The sequence below is a fragment of the Mastigoproctus giganteus genome, chromosome 9 (assembly GCF_048544385.1).
Source record: "Mastigoproctus giganteus isolate SK-2022 chromosome 9, ASM4854438v1, whole genome shotgun sequence".
NCBI lineage: Eukaryota > Metazoa > Arthropoda > Arachnida > Uropygi > Thelyphonidae > Mastigoproctus > Mastigoproctus giganteus.
In genome coordinates, this window is record NC_143583.1 from 24,484,392 (window position 1) to 24,505,295 (window position 20,904).

Here is a 20,904-nt window from a genome sequence, read left to right on the forward strand (position 1 = left end):
TCCTTGCCAGAAAAGATCGCTTATAGATATTCTCGCCATCTTGCCGTAGTACCTTTTAACTTTCTTCGTGCTCAATACATGGTGGAGCTGAGTAGATAGTTACAATTCCAAATCTGTCTTAAAGTTACTAAATTTTAACTGGACCCCCACTGTGGGAACAAAGTCTCCTACATTGCGGAGTTTTACTCCTATGTCTCTTCTGTGTTTATCCTTTTTTTAGATACAATTTTAGCAAAGCAGAACGCCATATGAGCACGCTGTTTGTGTCCATAGCGTCTTTAATAGACATTACTGGTTGTCGTGGAAACAGCCAACGCGAACAAGAAGCAGCCAGAAACTTTAAATACATGGATGGATCAGACAGATTGAGCAGTAAATTTAATAGCAACACTGATGGCTATAACGTAAACCCTACAATAGTAAACAACCTTTGGTAGTTAAAAACTTTATTGTGACAAAACCAATAAAAATACACTGAAATTCAAGTGATAATGGATAAGCTCAAAGTATTTTATATTTCCCAAGGTAATGAAGTTCGTCCGGTTTCTTTCCAATTGGGTGTACTGAGTTCTCAGTCTTCAAGACAGTGTATAAACCAGCGAAAGGGTTTCATGTAGAGTGCTTGCTTTTTATATAACGAAGGTGGTAGTCAGTGCTCAACAGAATTTCATAAAATGTACGAAGCTGCACCAAATCTATTAGTACGTAGTAGTGATGGGTTGAATCCTCAAGGTGAAAAGGACGGCATGCTACCAGTGCAGCAACAACTGAGCGTCTTCGTCATTCTTTTGCTCAGAGACCTAAAAAAATCTACATACCACGTCAGTCCTGGAGAAAAGTTACAAACTGCAACTGATGCAATATGCCGCAGCAGAAGACCAAGTGCAATGTTATCAGTTTTGCTATTAGATAATATGACGACACCTACCCGCCTATAATTTGTTTTAGTAATGAGTCAGTATTCCATCCTTCTGGATCGGCTAACAGATATCATTTCGGAATACGAGAAAGCAGACAATGTGACCTATATTGAAGTTATGAATAAGAAATAATGGATGTTCTCCATTATTTCTTATTCCCAACGTCTGAGTGAATAACATCCATGGAGAAAACGTCTTATTTAAAGATATGTTGGGAATACTATTAAAATTAAAGCTTTTGTATTGAAAAATACAAAAGGAATGGAAAAATGAAGCTATTTCAAATGTTTCCCATGATTTGTTACAGAATTTCGAAATCTATAAGGGGAAATTGAATGGCATCTTGACGTCTTAAGAGAGACAAATGAAGCAATATCGAATTTTACAGCTTAGAAAATTCTTGAGGATGTTTATCTAAATGTCAATTGCTTTTGGGAGTATTTGTTGGTTTTTTGACAATTAAAGTTTCAAATCGGGAAGATAATTTTTAATTACTCTTTCGATATATATTTAATAAGTATTAATGCATTATAATCCTTTAGAGATCTGTGTTATGGAGTGATAAATCATTAGAGGATTTTCCAATATGATGATCGAAGAACGTTATTTACCAGAATATATGATTCTAACTGTGAAGTTTGGGCGCAGGCGCTGCCATTACCTTCCTGGGGTTAGTTATCTTGGTTTGGGCTTAAATATTCTTGTTCCTGAAACAGTGCGTGCCATGCACCAACAGTCTAGACAGTTCCATTCTTCCTACACTGTAAAACATTGTGGTGAAGATCCCTTCCTGGTTCAGCATGACATTATGCCATGTGACACTGCGTATCCTATAGTAACATGGTTACAGATATGTGCATGTAGAAATTACATGGCCTGCCGAGAGCTCCAACCTTAATCCCAATGAATATCTTTGGAATCATTATTTCGGTTTCCAGATAGGCAAACAAAACCGTAATCAGTTGCTGAATTGATCGCAGGTTTGAAAGAGGAAACTGATTAAAATACTGCCTTCCTTTTATCAAAAATTGGTTCGGAATCTACCGGCAAGGATGCGGTTTCAAAGAACCTTTTAATGTATCAATTAAAGGTTCTTTTAAATATGCAGCTGTCCGATTACTTTTGGAAATATAGTGCAGATCCTACCTGCGATTTCCGTTACTTTAAAATTGTTTATAGCTATCAAAAATTTGACTTTTATTTTTGTAATTTACTGTTTTTGTGCAATATCCCTAACCAATTAATTTTAGTTTTATATAGATATATCGAACGCATTAAGTTCGTCTCGGTTAAAAAATTTGAAAGTGGTTACATTTTTAAAGTTTAGGGATGATTACTACAATTCTGCTTTATTTAACAAAAAAAAAGTCTTAATGGGAGTCAACCAAACCCACAATCAGAGATGCAAACACCGTTCTCCCATTTCTACTTATTATTATTTTTTTAATTTTGCACCAAAGAAATGAGAAATTCCAATGGGTTTGCTGTTATGATATTTATTAATAAGTTCATATTTTGCTTTAAATACAGTCTAGCAGGTGTGATAACGCCAGTCACAAATGAACAAGAAAATTTTCGATTTATAACCAAAAACTATTGTGGATCTAAAATTAATTAGAAATAGAACTGCAATGAGAAGAAATTCTAATACAGTACTATGAACGTTTTGTTTAAAGGGTCCCCCCACAAAGTCCATTTAGAAGTCAAAATAATAATTAGAAATAACGCTACATTTGTTGATTAATCAATTATAGATTTATATCAATAAATCAGTATATTCCTAGTATGAAACGTAATTGGTTAAGTTTAGTGGCATGAAATATTCTCTAAAATGCTAAAAAATATTAAGCAACTAGGTAAGATTCGAAATTACTATTTTCCTAACAGATTTATCATAAGTTGGAGAGACTCCCGTACTGAGTACAGGAAATTGAAAATGTCTAGTAACAGAATAGTTTTGGTAGTTAAATCAGTAAAAGATATCATTAATAATTTGTGTACGTGTTTAAAATATTAAGGTAGTTATACGAGGCACGCTAGATATTCACCCATTAATATTATTGTCATTAAATAATGATTTGCGGACAGACAGGTGTTTGAGAGAATAATATCTCGAAGAAAAAAAGCTAGAAGGAATTATTCTGTAAGGCTGCCGGATAGGACGTAGATGAGTCATGACTTAATGACAGCTTGTATAAAAGAAACCTGTTCTAGTCGATTTAAGAAACTGTTTAACCTCAGAATGCCGTAGGCGAAATTGTCAGAGAATAACCTTAGCTGATCGAAGAGAGAAAGACAGCATGGCGCCAAGTGTAATGCGTTTTGAGTAGAAGGAAAGCGAAATCTGATCCTTGAAGAAAAAACATTTCTTCTTGTATTTTAAAAGGATATATGGAATTATAAAGATATACGGAAACGTAAAATGGAACGAGACAGAAATATGACTAAGTAATCGGAGAGGTGAGTTTTAATCGCCAAAGCAACTAAGGCTACGAGGCGTCAGTATATTGTGTCTGTAAGTTGTGTGTATTCAGTGATCGACCTTCCTACTTGCTTGACAAAAAAAACCCGAGTTTCCTGGATTAAGAAAAAAACGTGCAAACCTCGCCTGAGACTGACTTACTCACCCACGTTGTGAAAAAAGCCCATAAAATTCCTCGTGTCATTGACCCGGTATGAAGAGGAAATACCCCTAACAACAATTGTTCACTGAACCATTTCAGAAAAGTTGCAAAAGTTGCAATTTCTACGTTAACCGAATAATACAGGATTATGCAATTAAAATGCATTGCAATTTGTAATACAAAACCAACTTTACTTCATATCTCCAAAACACAAGTTTATTGTTAGTATGAGCATTTGCCATATGATACAAGGAATTCCTTGTACCGTATGACTTTTACTGCACTAGGGAAAAAATCCTTATTAGGCGTTCACTGCTCATATAGATTCTGATCCCACTGAACTCTTCCCGTGCTGTATTATCCTCAGCTATTTACGGAGGTAATTTATTCTCGTAATTTACAACTCGCTGTCTATAAGAAAATTTGCTACAAACCAACCTTTCCCCGTAACTTGCATTAGAGGCATATGATGCAAGAAAGCAAGCTTATACAGCATCAACTCAAAAAAAAAAAAAAAAAACAACTTCCCATTTCACCCATCCATTCGCTCCAAAAGTTTGTCCAGTTCTTTCTTGAATTTATTTAAGCTATCAACTTTCACAACGACAGATGGAAGTTTGTTCCAGCAATCAACTACCCGCTGGCTAAAGACAAATTTCAGCACATCTATTCTACAACCGTCTTTCCTCAATTTGAATTTATGCTCCCTCAGGTGCAAACTCTGAGCAAGAGGAAGAATCCCATCAGCATTGAGCTTGCTCAAACCATTCAAAGCCTTACACACCTCAATCAGATCACCTCGCAGGTGCCTAGTCTCGAGACGCTGCGATTTGCAGAACTTAAGCCTTTCTAGGTAAGAGCAACCCTTTGTCCCCCTCACCAATCTCGTTGCCCTTCTCTGTACTCGTTGCAGCAGCTCTGCATCCGTCCTAATTTGAATTCATTCCCGTAGTTCTAGTGTCATTTATAACTGTGAAAATTTCAGCTTCATTCAATTTAGTATTCCTCCTCTTAGAGCCTCGTAGACCTCAATCAGGTCCCTTCTAAGGGCGCCTAGTTACCAAGCTCTATAGCCCGCATATTCCAAATCTTTCCTCTATGTTGAAAAATTATAACTGGTTGCACATCATTGTGTATTATGCTACCTTTATTACAATGAGGCAATAAATTTGAATAATATAAGTTAATTCTGGTTACTTAATAATCTGTCTTTATACGTCTCTTCATGACAAATTTGTAATATGAAGACAAATAGTTTTATGAACCAGTCTTGCCTAAAGGCGCAAGTAGCCTGTGTTGCCTAGAGGAAGTGGACTGACGAAATCCTCATCACCTATTTAACCCCCCCTTTCACCAATGTAAGATTTTTTTTGAAGAAATGGAGTCATGCAGAGTTTTTCTTTTTCCTTATGAGATAAGCGAGAAGGAAAATATACTTATGATAAATAGAAATTACTGCTTTATTTTTCTCTTGCCGACAGTAATTACATTTAGCCTTTCAGAGAACTTAATCGTGTTACATGTCAGTCTGAGTGGTGATAAATTGTCTGACGAGCTCCAAGTAGTTGATGTAAAGAAAAATAAAACAAAAATTTGTTACAGGTAGTACAATTATTAGTTACCCCTTGGGAAATTCCAAATCTTTGGCAAGATGAAGATATTAATATTTTTTCCATTCATATATATGAGTAACACGAATTAAAGAAGAAAAGCTTTTGATTTAACTTCTCAACATTATAATTTAAATATTTTTTTTGTTGTACGAGAACTACTTCCGAAATATTGGATGATTTTATATTAATGGGGAGCAATGTATGAAGGAATACTGCAGTACATAGTCGATAATTTTGGGGATAATATATTACATATATATATATATATATATATATAATATATTATCCCCAAAATTAATCATGAAAGATTACAGGGAACCCATACGCCAGTACCGAGTATAGATTGAAGATACTTGTTGATGCTGGAATTGAATTTCTGTATTTCAATAAATGTAAATATATAATGTAAATATTTCTGTAAATGTTACTTCAGCGATTTTGGAGTTGAAATGTGAATTGGAGTATGTTAGCTAATGCACATGTTCAGACCGGTTTGGGCACGCGTGGGTAGCACAGTTGGTAGAATCGCTGCCTCCCCCAACAGGGTGGAAAAGACCCGCGTTCGAGTTCCGTCGATGACGTAAGGAATTTTTATGGGCTTTTTTCACAACGTGGCTGAGTTAGTCTGTCTCAGGCGATGGTAGCATAGTCCCGGATACTCTGGTTTTTCGTCCAGCAAACAAAAAATCTACCACAGAACACATGCAATTTACAGACAGTATATACGGAACAATATGGCCTTAGTAGATGATGCTCTTAAACAACAACAAACAATAGATCGGTTTGGAAAAAAAAAACATAGAACTATTGTCCGACCACCATGAGAAGAGCCCTGTCAATCATTCTACAGCCATGGAAACGGAATTTCAATGTGGATAGGTGTACGTTTGTAAATGCAAGCAGCTAGTACTACTTCTGCAAAGTTCTGCTTCCTCCACCAGTATGCGTTTACAGCAATCCTGCATTGCGAAAGCTAACAACACCCAAACAAAAATGAACTCCTCCGTTTCCCTGGAGGCAGGATGATTGACAGGGTTCATTTCATGGTGGTCAGACAGTACATATGCCAATTAAGAAAGAGTACCCACGGAAATATTCATGATAAATTCATGAAGCAGAAACTGAACATTTGTATGATGGGCAAGGGAGTGGGTGTATTAGAATGGAATGATTAATTAACCTGACTTCTTCTAAGTAGAATCGAGGAGTTTTAAAGAAGTTTCTGGACACGCAATCTTTACATGTGAGAACATTATTCCACATCTAGAGATAGGACGGAATTATGATTTTTCTAGTATTAGCAACTACTTAGAAGAAAATTCATCCCTAAAGCAAAAGAGATAGATTAGTTTTTTTCCCGATGCAGATAGAAGCGTTGTAAGGAAGCAAGCCTATACAGCATTAACCAAAAAAAGCTTTACCCACTTCATTTGTCTCTCCTCTCTAATGATTTTTCCAATCCTTTAAATTCATTCAAACATTATACTTCCACAACACTATGTGGGAGTTTATTCCAACATTCAGTTACTCTCTGGCTGAAAGCAAATTTTCGTACATCTATTCTGCAACTTCAATTTAAATTTACAGTCCCATTGGTGTGTCGTCTAAGAAAGAGTAAAAATGCCATTAAAATTTGGTTTACAGAACTTTTTTAAAACCCGAAAAATTTTGGTCTCCGCGAAGGTTCCAGACGCTGCAATTTAAAAAACCCAATTTAAGACGCCGCAATTTCGTATCAAGAATACAGTTTTATGACCCCCATATTATGACTCTTCTACTAATATCTACTAATATATTATATTCTTCAACTAACAGTATGATTCTTCTCTGCGACCCTTTCAACAGCTCTACGATCTTCCTCAAATGAGGTTCCAAACCTGAATGCAGAACTCATGATGTCACTTAAATGCAATGGAATAATCACCTCTTTATCCTAGATTTGAATTTTTTTTACTGCCGATATGCATACTGTTACTAATAAAATCCAGATGAGAAGAGTAGTCATAGCAGATGGTACCCAGTTTCTACCATGATTTCGAAACAATGTAAGAAACCTCTTTGGAGCAGTCAATGGTATCTTCTCCATCCAGAAAAACCAAACAAATCAAATCGAATTAGCATAGCACACTATCCTTTCTTCGGTCCCATTTCAGTCCATTACAGCTTACACGTTCACGTGATTTGCAGCTTTTTCTACGTATTAAAGAGAGTCTAATTTCACTCGTGTATGTAATCAAAGTTTCAGAGATTGTGCATCACATCAGTGGAATGAATTTTGAAAAAGAATGTTACTAGGATGACCGAACACAACCTAGTTTCAATGCAATGAATTTACTCTCAACTATTTAGGGATAGCCCTTGTATTTCAATGTATATCCCTAATTGTATTTTTGCTTCTGTATATTCCGAAATGAATACAAAGATGTAGGAATTGCGAAAGGGAAAGGGATAACGTCATTACGTCTTATCTTCAATTTACGAAATATGAATTATAAACAACACGTAGAGAGCTGGCCTAAGTAGTTGAGATAAAAGCACAACAACCATATGGAAATGCAGATAAAAATAACCGATAACATGGTAGTAAAATGGCATAAAATGGAAATTAATACTAATGTTTACTACATATTACGATTGTCAATGACAAAAATGAATACAGTACTTAGAAAACATATCTTTTTTTTTTTTGGAATGTAACCTCAAGAAAATTTCCAGCAAGGAAATTCGAAAAATTTTCTAACCAGAAAAGCAACAACAACTGGAAAGCTTTTAGTAGGAATGCAACAACAAGTCTACTGAGACGTATTTCCCAGCTGTTTAGATAAATCATTATTAACGTTTCCCCCACTGTCTTCGCATGCAGTGTTTGCATGGAGCTTTGGTGTTGCTCAGCAACGATTATTACGAATTTTACAATCACCGTTTTCTTCTCCTGTTCATTCGGCGGTGACGTCATAATGTTGACCTTGAACTGGATGCAGTGTTATTTGCAGCCTCACGCCACTGATTTTCATGTGCTCGCGTGTTTGAAGCTATGGTAGCGACAAAGCCAAACAGGAGAGGTGGAACATTTCTACACAGCGATGACCTTCGATAAGGGAAAGATAAGGTCTATCTCATTCCTTTTGTTATGTAAAGGGATGGACCATTTTGGACCTCTCTCTCTGTGTGTCATAGGATCTGAAATTAAGATCAAACATAGGAAATTAAAGCTTTCCGGATGAATTCAAAGGTTAGCGAAATGCTTGCGATAGGGGAATCCGGTGACATTGAAAGGGTTTTGAGAAAACGCACAAGTTCAATTAGATGATGTTAAAATAGCTCCCTTTAAATTGAGCTACCAATAATTATGAAATAACCACGATATTAACGCTACGTTAACTATAAAAACTTTGTATTCGGAATAGTTATATATATTCCCACGCAGTACTTAAGACTGTAGTTGTCACTTTGATTATTAGCATCTATTTTTATAATTTTGAAGCAAGACCAAACCGAAATATTACTTGAAAATTTCATTCTTTGAATGGAAAATGGAGTTTCTTAAACAGAATGAAGGAATGTAAATTCGAGTTAAACACTTCTTACTCCATAAATATTAAGCAAATTTCTTCTTTTATTGGTGCTGAGTAAAAATTACAAAAGAGATCCAATTAAATCGACTATCTTGCAAACATTTTGAACGCATCTTGAGATTTTCTTTAAAGTATAAGAGAAGAGAAGAGAAGAAAAAAGTCGGATATTCTAATAAATTTGGTAAGTAAAAACATAAAAAGTTTTTTTTGTAATAGTACACATTATTCTTATTAGTAACTAATCATATCTAATTCAAAATTTTATTCCCCAGCACTTCCCAGTGATTAAAATATCTGAGGGGTTTTTTTCCCTTAGACTAGAAAATAAATCCCAAAGCTGGGATTTATTATTGTCATAATTATACAGAATTGTTAAGAATTGGTACTACTAATAAACGAAGAATTTTTCTGAGAAGTGTTTCATTTTACTTTAAATTTATAGTAAATATGCGGGAATAAACGTATTCCTTTCACACGCGAAATATGAATATGGGACCGATTTCTCCCATCTTATGTTCTAAGCGAGCTCAGGAATCCAATATAAAAAGTTCTTGTTTTTACAAACGTTTTCAATACAACAATTTTTATTTATTAAGGATGTTTAAACATTGTTACTTTAAAATAAACAGAGGGTCTTAATTTTTTAAATTTGTTTTTAATGATATGATTATTCGTATGATACTTTCAAAAAGTAACGATAGCCATAAATGCTCAGATATGATTAGAATTATTAAAATTACGTAGTTAAGATTCGAAGAGTTATATATGGAGAATTATCTAAATGAACACTAATTAGAAAAAATGCACTGAGATAAACTATATTTAAAGCATATACATCCTCCTCTTCTCCAGTCAAGAAAATAAATGATGTCCTATGGGAAGTTGCAGTAATTCACTATACTTCTTGACCGATGTTTTCTAGCGCAAACAAACTTTCACTACTTCCTTTTACAACTCTGGCAACAGATTCGGTGTATCGCCTCTGATTTATTAGCAGCCACGAGTGAGTTGCCTTGGCACACTCTCTTGTGACGTTTGTGTTCGGATTGCGTAAGCTCTCATTCATCTTGGATTCTCTAGTCTGTTTACAAAGAAAAGAAACGATAGCTGTTTGTTACAGACTTATATTTGAAATATTCATGTAGATGTTTTCTACCCATACATCATGGTCACTTCTTAAGTGCGAATATATATTTTCAAAGAATGACACTATCTTGAGCGATAAATTACTGATATGATGTTCAAAGAAACTGTGATTATTAAAACATTTCCAGATTATTCGAAGGCTAAACAACCAAATAATTGAAAGAGAGAAATGGTTTTCACCAGAAATCGACGTTGTACTCAAAATGAAGTTAACTGCCAGACCATAATTACCCCCGTGCCCTCGCGGGTTGCACAAATTGTATAATCGCTGTCCTCCTCACACCAGGTGTTTCCACCCGGGTTCGAATACCGTCAATAACGTGAGGAATTTTTATGGGCCTTTTTCAGAAAGTGGCTACGTTAGTTGGTCTCAGGTGGGGTTGCATGGGTGTTTTCTCCTGGAAACTCGGGTTTTTCGTCCAGCAAACAGACAAATTAACCACAGAACACAAGCAATTTACATGCATAATATATACGGTGCAATATAGTCTAAGTCTGTAAAACCTGCAACAATCGATCAATCACCTCCATAAGTGTTCCTGGTACTGCAATTCTTAATTTTGAACCAATTAATTCTCCAGCAATGCGACACCCTGATCCCACACTTAACCATTGTGCTGAGAGAGGTCAATCCACTTATTCCAAATGATGAAAAATGCAAGTTTGTAGTAGGAAAAAAATGTCATGCAACCCCCTTTCCTCATCCGACTAACCTCGACCACTTATGAAAAAAGCTGGTAAAAGTTGTTCCAGTGGAGATGGGATTTGAACTTAGACCTTTTTTTTATACGTAGAAGAATAGAGAACGTACCAGTGTGTGTGCTAACAGCCTGGGCAGAGCGTGCATGTGATTATATTTTTCTCTTTCAATAACTGGGCCAAAATCCCATTATGCCATGGATTGAGTTACATTTTTTACCTTAGCTACATCAAAGAGTAGTAAATTGCAAAGCAACAGTAAAGGGAATACACGCACAATCGTACGAAGTAGTGTGTGCCAGCTTGCGCACTTCGTGATAAGAATTATTTTAAACCTTGTCATGCAGAAGGTCGGTTGAAAGAGTTACGCTGAACCAAGCGAAAGTGAAGTCACATGATATATTCATACCCACGAATCGCTGTTTCTAGTTAATGTTTTTAGAATGAGTAGCAACTAACATACTAGGAAGTGCGTATTGCAACATATATGATTGGTTAGAGTTGTTGGTGCGCTCCAGATACTACAAAGAGGTCGACAGAGAAAGGTGTGAAGAAATATGGCCTGTTCGATGCTGTTGCAAGCCAAAATTTCGAACTATTGCTTGCATACATTCATTGAAAATCTAGTTTGCAGTATTAGTTCTGAATTGGAAGAAAATTTAAACTTACTGTAATTATGCGCGATTTTTTATGGTAATTATCATTGTAAGATTGGTTTTGATAAAAAAGTGTGCATTATCTAATAATATATAATGCCCATAATAAATAAAGTTATATACAACAAATTCTAGTTTTTACTAAAATATATTGTATGAAGTCATGTGATATTTTAATATTTTTTCACTAGAATTTTAAATCGAAAGAAGCTGAAATTACTGTCTAAAACCTGCCAGAATGGAGTCTTCAAATCAGGAGAAAAAATTGACGGAAAATAACAAATCTCGAGATATTGAAAATTCTTTGCTTGTTCCTCCAGATGGTGGTTGGGGGTGGTTGATCGTCTTTGCCTCTTTTATGTGTAATGTTATTGTGGACGGTGTCATATTTTCTTTTGGAATATTCCTTATGGAGCTAGCAACGGCGTTCAATGAAAGCAAGGCTAAAACTGCTTGGGTAGGTTCGCTTCTAGCAGGATGTTACTTAATCGCAGGTAGGTGAATGGTTCTATTATTTAATAGAATTTGATTGCTTTTTATGTTAATGTAATTCCTTATTTTTTGCTTAAAACTGTTAATCAAGGTGTCATGCATTCGTGGAAAGCCAATAACACTTTTCTGAATAAATTTTTAAACTCAACTATGCATGAAGACAGCTAGTCCTGTGCATTCTAATATTTTTTCATTAGGTAAATTAATGTCATGTATATGGAGTGTTGTTGTTTATTAATGGATATTCTGCAAGTCGGCTGTTAAATAAGAATCATAAATTTCGCAGCATTTTTCATACTCAACTTGCTTCAGTTTTCACGCCGGAAAAGTCAAAATGTTGAATTAAATCGCCTCTAATCAAATTTCTGTGTAAAGAATCTAGTAGCCACTTTGTCGAATTCAATATCGATACATATGAAATAATTTCAAATTATTTCAAAATGTTAAACGTTCTAAGTGTTGACCTAAAAAGACGGTGTTTATTTAGTATTATTATTTAACAGCAAAAAAAAAAAAAAAAAAAACGAACTTTGCATCTTTATCTGAAATCGCGCAGCTTTATCTCCTCGAAATTTTTCTTCTCAAACAACTTTCGTTTTCCTAGAGCTAAAAATAGAAATATAGGCTTTTATTTGGATTTTGACCCATACATTCAAACAACATGTGACATTCCTCGAATCCCCCCCTCCCTTTCCTTTTAACACTCCCATCTTTAGTTTCTTGTTTCTTTAGTTTTCACTTCAACACCATAAATAATGATACTGTCATATTAGCTATCAGGGGAAAAAACCCTATTTACCTCTGGAAACTAGAGTCTCTATGAAGCGGCTCTTGAAGATGTGTATAGGTCAAGGACTTGGCCCAATGATTTTACATTCAGCAGATAACACTCTGCTGAAGACCACAAAAACACATATCCAGCTGCTATGTCACGTAGATCCAGCAAACTTGCAGATGATGCCCCTGTAAATAGGCCTGTCTTGTAAGACACTGATGCTATTCGGGTCACGTCAATTAACACCTCATAAATTATCCTTGCAAGCTTATAAGAGTGCAGTAAACACTCAGTTTGAATTACATGAAGTGAAGCTTCATGACTAATTTAAAACGAAATAGTATTTGTGGTATTATTTATATTTACAGCTCTTACTATAACCTGTTAATCATTAAGTTATTGTAGAATAAAAGTTGTTGCATTTTATTTCTATAGAAAAAGTTATTTATTTATTAACTTAATTTTTTTATTCCTAATTAACATATTATAACGACTGTTATAATATCAACTTCATTTTTTCTGTTGCTTTACCTTTCGTTTTCTAATTTTTTAATTCGTTTTTATTCAAGCGAAAACAAATAATTTGGTGATTTTAATACTTTGCTAAATGTAACAACAAACAAAGTGGGATCGATATTTTTAGCTATTAATTTGAATTTATTTACTATTATTTAAAAGAAATTTTTGCTACTTTATTATTAAAAAAAATAAATAATAGATTATTTTTTATCCTTAGGTCCAGTTGTAAGTGCTCTGGCAAATACTTATGGATGCCGTCCAGTAACTATTTTTGGAAGTGTTTTGGCATCAATAGGTTTTGTGCTCTCGATGTTTGCCACCGATGTCGTTTATTTGTGCCTGACATTCGGAGTGCTTGGAGGTTAGTATATAAACGAGATGGCAACTATTGACTTGGAATACATATACAGTACCATATGACATAAAGAACACTATGCTCTACTTATAAACTGGGTAATATAATTTCCGATGCTGCATGCCACCACATATAATATTTATACTGTAAATTTGGGTTAGCGGAGATCACAAATACCAGATGACATAAAGAATACTTCTTGGTTAGAAAAATCGATTACGAGTATTGACATTTAGTTTTAGACGACATATGATCCTGTATTGAAGATACTGCAGAACATTTCCACGTACAGCTCGAGTTAATCAATATCGCTGAGAGCTGCACGCTAGCGAGTATACCTTATTTTCAGCGAAGTCTGGTAACAGAAGACGAGAAATGAGAATTCTGGAAAAACATTTCATTTACATGGATAATAATTTTTTTTATTATTATTAACTCCCTACTACAGAAAAACTAAGTATATTAAAATATAAAACAAACCATAATTAACTTCCATGGTGTAATCGCTTTGGTATTTATCACCCATTTGGAAAACTTTGAGTTCGACTTTCGTAGTTGGCCCAAGAAACCTTATAGCGGGATTTTAATCATAAAAATCGACCCGAGAACCCAGGAAATTTATGTAGTATCAGGGAATTTATGTAGTATGTTGAAAGTTAAGAACCTCACTTTGAACACTTATCAGATGATTACTTCATGTGGTACGAATGTGTCAGTCCTGCACTTTGTAATACGTTCGTGGCATATTAAATTTGACTAAAGCAGTCGGGTACACACAGAAGCAAGTATTATAACGAAATAGTGTGCATTATGTATTGGGACACTAAGAAAAATACGATATTGGCTTACAAATCAGATGACGTCGTTTAAAATGTACGAAGCTTCATGTTAAACGACATTTTTCCAGTTCTTTCCACAGTGTTTCTATGGTTCTTAGAAGACAAAAAAATTCATCAATATCGCATTATTCTCTCCCAAACCAAGCAGTCACACGCCAACTTTTGTGATAGGAGACATTTTCCTGTTGGAAAACGTATGTCCTGCACCATGAAACGGCACCAGTATTGGAAGATCGGTGTCATCGTGGATAACATAGTCCCGCTGCTTCTGCAAGGTTCCGTTCACAAAAACCAACCATCCAACACCACGTCGTGAAAAGCAGGCCAAATCAGTCAAACCATCATTACTATGCTTCACGGTTTGAGATGCCGTTTCAAAACTTTTCCAGGGTCGGTACTACAACCAAGTTCTTCACATTGATGAAAATAACATATTGATATTCACTGTTTTAGAAAATCCTTTTTCCGCTCCCCGAGAGATTCGTTTCTCGAGTAACACACTATTTATTGCGCTGTACATTAAGAAGAAGAAGAAGAAGAACTCTTTATTATATACAGAAGGCACATTGCTGTATACAACTCCCTTCACGGCTACAAGCCAGAGGTTTACATAAAAGAAATTATACAACATAATAAACAAAGATGAAAAAAAAAAAGCATTATGACTCCAGAAAGGTTTGAACACTGGAGTGATGAATCCATGGCAGTGATGGATGAGTCCTGGGAAGGCGGGTACTTTCTTCCTATATTTCTTATCGACTGCGAATTTGTAGAGGTCGCCGTCCAAGGACTGTATGTCTTGCAACATTTGCACGGGTAGGAACCGACCAGATAACTTTAACTGGTTTGAAATAGCTTGGAGGATTGGATTAGCCCTAAGGCTTGGAACCGGGATCCTCCATCTGCAGTTAGCCCAGAAATCTGGTACTGAAATAATGCCGACCATCATTTTGATGGCAAAGACGAGTCTTCTCTCATGAATGATGGCAGGAAGACGTCTGATGTTGAGAGCTGCCGCCATCTCGGTGGTCCTTGGTGCAGGGGGAAGCCGAAATTTCCATATGGCCCACTTCAGTAGCCAGAATTCCCCCGCGAAAATTCGTCTAAGATGGGTCATAGCAATTAACGTCCAGACTTCGGCGCCATAGAGTATGACCGGATAAACACGTCTTAATATAACTGCACCCAACAGCCTGGTCATGGACATGCATAAGTTGTTGTTTAATCATCCACTGGAGTCGACAGAACTTTATTTGCAAGTGGTCTATGTGCGGCAGAAAAGAGAGCTTTTAGTCAAAAATAACGCCCAGACCTGTAGGTTGTTGGATGGCTGAAATCGCGGATCCTCTTAAAATGGGCTGCACTATTGTTGGGGTCCGTTTGAGGGAGAATTAATTTTCGTGACAATGTTTGTGCAACCGAACCACGGCACCGATGGGCAATGGATACCCATCGGTGTAATACTCTGCGTACACCTTGCTCATTGACATTTGCTGCTGTTCATTATCGGATCTCATGCGTGTAGCTTTCATACCAAAGAATCACCCATGACCAAAATCACAACACTTGGTTTATGTACTTGAGCAGCTCCAAAATCCAAAGCACACAAATTCCTGCCTTACATATCATCATTTGTCTACTTTTAGTTTCTTTAGTTTTGTTTCGGCTTGGGCTGATTTTAGCCCGCGCAACATGCAAATCGATCCTATTGAACATTCACTTCTACAAACATAATACACAATGGCGCAATATGGTTTAAATCGCTGATACGCTTAAAACCCAAAACAAAATCTATTTGTAAAAATAATAATTTGCATGAAATGTGCTTATTTTTAGTATTCTAGTAGTTTAGGGTAACAGTAAAAAGATTTTTTGGAATTCAGTAAAAGCATTTAAATGCTGGTTATTTGCAAATTCCCTCATATCAATACCTGGAAGATTTCTTTTCCATTCATTGTTGTTGGTTTTCAGAGGTATTCCCTGACCTTTCCGCATCCTCCGTATTTGATGGTCACGGGCTCGAACCCCGGTCTAATCAAGAAGCGTGTGCTATGCACTGTTGCTCTTGCCCACCTGGCTACGGAGGCGACTTTCCATTCATTAAAGAATTTCATGTCACATACTGAATTCCGTGAAAGCACACAGATTGTGAATCATTTGTTTAGCTTAATCCTCCGAAGTGCCGTATTTTACTTAAGCACCTCTTTCAAGTGTTCGGAACAACACGTCGTCCTAGCATCTTAATCTGCGTCTTGTACATCGCCATCTGTCACTCTTTAAGAGAAAGTCAGAGTTCTTCCTGTTGATAAGTGAAGGATTTACATGCAAATCAGCCGGTGAACACGTATTTGCACTCACATAACACGCATACGAATGTAATCATATGCTTGAGTGCTGTTAAAACAATAACTTTTAGACAATAAAATTTTGTTAGGAACAAAGTTCTCGAATTAGACGTGGACTAAATGAAGTTAACTTTTACACTGTGGACAATATTTTATTCTTTTAGAATATACCTAATTTTTTTATTTATGCGTATTTATTTCATAAATTCAAGGATGTTTGAGTATCTTTGTTTAACACACTTTTGTTGTGCTTTCAGGAATTGGCTTTGGATTTATTTATCTACCTGCCATAGTAACTGTCGGTTTCTACTTTGAGCAGCGGCGAGCATTTGCTACTGGGATAGCAGTGTGTGGTTCTGGTGTTGGTGCCTTCATAATGGCGCCTCTTGTGAAATTTCTTATGGAGATATATAGTTGGCGTGGTGCTCTTCTAATTTTAGCCGGAATCATTCTGAATTGTGCAGTATTTGGGTCTTTGTTTCGACCGCTGGAACCACAGGAAGTGAAACCATTACTCTTAAGAATAAAAGAGGCTAGAGACGCTATGAGAAAATGGGATTCAGAAGAATCAGTAGATGATGCCCTCCTTCGAGAGACCACTAATAGTTTTCCCACCATCATCACTAACAATGACCAAAATGAACCAGCAGTTAACCCCATCGACACGGAGTACAAAGACCACGAAAGCCTATCGAACAAAGACAGCGAAAAGTTGGCGTCCAGTGATTACAACACTGACTGCACAAGTTCTCCAACCGGAAGTAACAATAGCCCGCCTCCACCCTACAGTGAGGTCGTACAAGAAGGACTCTTTTCTCTATTAAAAAGTCACAATAACAATAACAATATCATTAAGAGACTCCCGTGGACTTCGAAAATTTCCAAAGAGTCTAAGAAGGAACAAAATAAAAAGAAAAACAACAAGAACTGGAAACAGCATTACTTCACCAAACCCTTCTACAGACAAGATATTCTCTTTAGCGCAAGTCTTATCCGTCTTCCTGAGTTCCGTTCTCAACCAGATATGAATGAGTATCACATGAGTATCACTAGGATACCAAAGACCGAACCTATTCCTGATGAACAACGATCTTGCAGCTATTTTTGTTCTTCAGATATGACTGACACCTTCAAACAGCTGCTGGACTTTTCTCTTCTGCGCAGTCCAACATTCTTGATGTTATCTTTTTCGGGGTTTCTGACTCTGGCTGGATTCTTTGTGCCATTTATGTACTTAGTGGACAGAGCTGTACTGGCTGGTATACCTGAGCAGCAGGCAACCTTAATTCTTTCTGTTATTGGCATAACTAACACAGTCGGTCGAGTGTTTAGTGGCTGGATATCCGACAAGCCCCAAGTGAATGCCTTGTATATCAACAACTGTGCTCTCGTTTTTGGTGGACTGGCAACTTTCTTTAGTCCATTTTTGAACTCTTTTGGTCTGCTGATGACTTATGGAGCATTGTTTGGCTTCTCAATAGGTAAGGATATAGTTTTAGATTTCATCTATATTGCCAATTAAAACTGCACCGGTTTTGTAACCAATATTATTTAATCTCATTAATTACTGTTTCTTTCTAGTAGGAAATTTCATGCGTAAATATTTAACTCTAAAATGAAATTATAAGAAACTTCCACAATATATAAGTTGGGTTGAATTACAGTGAATCTAAGAAAACGATCAACCGAAAAGTGACACAGCTTTTCACCCAGCAATAAACCTTTCTACTTAGAGTCAACATTTAGGAATCCTTTGAAGATTTGTAGTGGCTCTCTTTAATTAATGATAACACTAATAATTTTACTACACCATACTTTCTATACTATATCATATTACACAATACTTGATAGTGAGTTATACGTTCCATGTGTTGACATTCAAGACACAGCCGAAGTCTTTTCTGAAGATTGGTAAATATTCTGCAAGGACAGGAATTTTTTAACTCCTCTATATTTCAATTAATTTTACGACAGAAGAAAATACACTTATGTTGTGAACTATCCATAGCACTATGCAGTTCCTTTGAAATTTTGGATCTGTTTTTTTTATCAAAGGCGGCTATCAACATATAAACTGTTGACAAATAATACATAATAATGAATTATGGGTTAAAATTTATCAAATAAAGCTAATTTTGAGAAAATATCGCCATTTATAGATCTTCCCGAAAGATTAGGAGCTTATTAAGTGCTTAATTTACCTTCTACAACCCTGTAGGATATAGCAATGTTGCATATTTATTTATTTTATTATTTTATTTATTTATTTTATTAATTCACCCAGGCCCCTTGTTCCAATTAGTTCCAGGAGCCTAGAACTAATTGGAACAAAAAATATGACTGAATAAAAGATTCAAAATTTTGTCAAAATACCTAGATTAAAATATTAATTAAATGCAGTAATTTTAAGGGGGAGTTAAAACGACTATAATCTATTCGAAAATTCGAAAAAGTAAATAAAATAATCACACCCATCTTCTGTAAAGAGATCCTAGGTATATTTGCAGATTAAATGGTTATTGGTTGCTAACCAGAAGTGGAAAAGTGGATTTATTACAAAAAGGCATGTTCAATTATATAAAATTGCAATTGAAGTTGTAAACGTTTCAAATCTGTTTTCTCAAGATTCTATTCTCAAGACAAGTTGCTATATTAGAAGCGACTGGACTGTTCTGAGACAAATAGAATAATACGATATCTTATGAGAGATAGAACTATGCAATTCCCCTCCCCACCTTTATTGGTGAATTCTACACTAAGTCCAAAGTATTGAAACATAAAATTAAAATCGCTCCAATGATATACAGGGTGGTTATAATCAAAGTGCGTCACTTTGACCAAAGGTGGCAATAGTGGCGCGTTACACCTTAATAGGGCCAAAGGAAAAATGGAATTTGGGGGAATCATCTAAAGAAAAAACTAATAAAGAACATTTTCAATTTCATTTTATTGTGACAACAAAAAAAAAATTATATGACATAAGAACTAAATATGAAATTTCATCAAAATCGATAAAACATTTTTGAAAAAAACGTAATTTTGAAATTAATTTTCAAGTAAAGTTCATTGACCTTTCCATGTAGAAAGTTAAGTTTCTGACCACTAAAAAGATATTAGTAAAAAAAACAACAATGAGATTTTTAAACAGTGATTTTAGTGCCCCCCCCTGATTGGGCCCAGGCAGATGTCTTTTTTGCATATAGGATAGTGCGCTCCTGGGTGGCAAACTGTGAATCATACTGAGAAGAAAGTAAAAAGAAACACAGTGCAGACCATGCAGAAGCGAAAGATATAAAAAAGTTCCAAATCAAGGTGCACTCGGTAGTGCAAGCAAAGTAAACATTATGCAAAGTAAATTTCCTCTTATGACTAGTGAAAAACGCGTCTTAGATGCTATAAAAGCAGATGCAACCACAGTAGGCAAGTAAAAGCAATATGGGACTGCAACTGAAAGATTATTTCTGGAAAAGCTCTTTTCAAAAACAAGAGTAACACTTTGCCTGCTGTTCGGAAATACTGCCGTTCGAAAAACTTAAAAAAGGACTCCTTTCCCAAAATGGATTACGAAAACGATGAGGAAATTTGATGGAACAGGTGCTTTGTCTACACGTCTCAGCAGCAGCTCAATTACCACAGCTGTCGTTCATGAATGCCTTTTTGCTGTGGCCAATGGTGCAACATCAGAGTCCAAGTATGCAAATTTTATGTTGCAAAATTGTATGCAAGTACAGTTATCCATGCTGCGTGTTCACATACACGTGACATCACCAAATACGGTAATATTCTTGTCTCTATTTTAAATTCACTTGTGGCCATCCCGAAGAATAAACAGGAAATTTATTTATTTAAAACTCGCATTTGTGCGTTACCATAGAGATGTCGCGACTATTCGATGGACTAAAGGCAATGGTCAGGCCACGCCTTGAGTACTGCGTACAGGTCTGGAGGCCTCATTTTAGGAAGGCTATAAAGTTGCTTGAGCGAGTACAGAGAAGGGCAACAAGATTGGTGAGGGGAACGAAGGGATCCTCTTACCAAGAAAGGCTTAAGTTCTGCAAATTGCGATATCTAGAGACTAGACACCTGCCAGGTGATCTGATTGGAGTGTATAAGGCCTTGAATGAGTTGAGCAGGCTCAGTGCTGATGGGATTCTTCCTCTTGCTCAGATTACGAATCTGAGGGGACATAAATTCAAATTGAGGAAAGACAGATATAGAATAGATGGGCGGAAATTTTTCTTTAGCCAGCGGATAGTTGATTGTTGGAACAAACTTCCATCTGTCGTTGTGGAAGTTGATAGCATAAATAAATTCAAGGAGGAACTGGACAAACTTTTAGAGGGGAT

At 35.9% G+C, this 20,904-nt stretch overlaps 1 protein-coding gene across 1 annotated transcript in view; it reads left to right on the forward strand.

Moving 5' to 3' along the window:
• LOC150080102 (monocarboxylate transporter 12-B-like) overlaps positions 1–20,904 on the forward strand; it is a 58,297-nt gene that overhangs the window by 25,201 nt on the left and 12,192 nt on the right. Inside the window, exons 2-4 of the mRNA XM_090381370.1 lie at positions 11,425–11,727; positions 13,237–13,380; positions 16,816–18,039. Coding sequence (XP_090237496.1) covers positions 11,472–11,727; positions 13,237–13,380; positions 16,816–18,039 — 1,624 coding nt within the window. The 5' untranslated portion in view covers positions 11,425–11,471. The remainder of the gene's footprint in view (positions 1–11,424; positions 11,728–13,236; positions 13,381–16,815; positions 18,040–20,904) is intronic.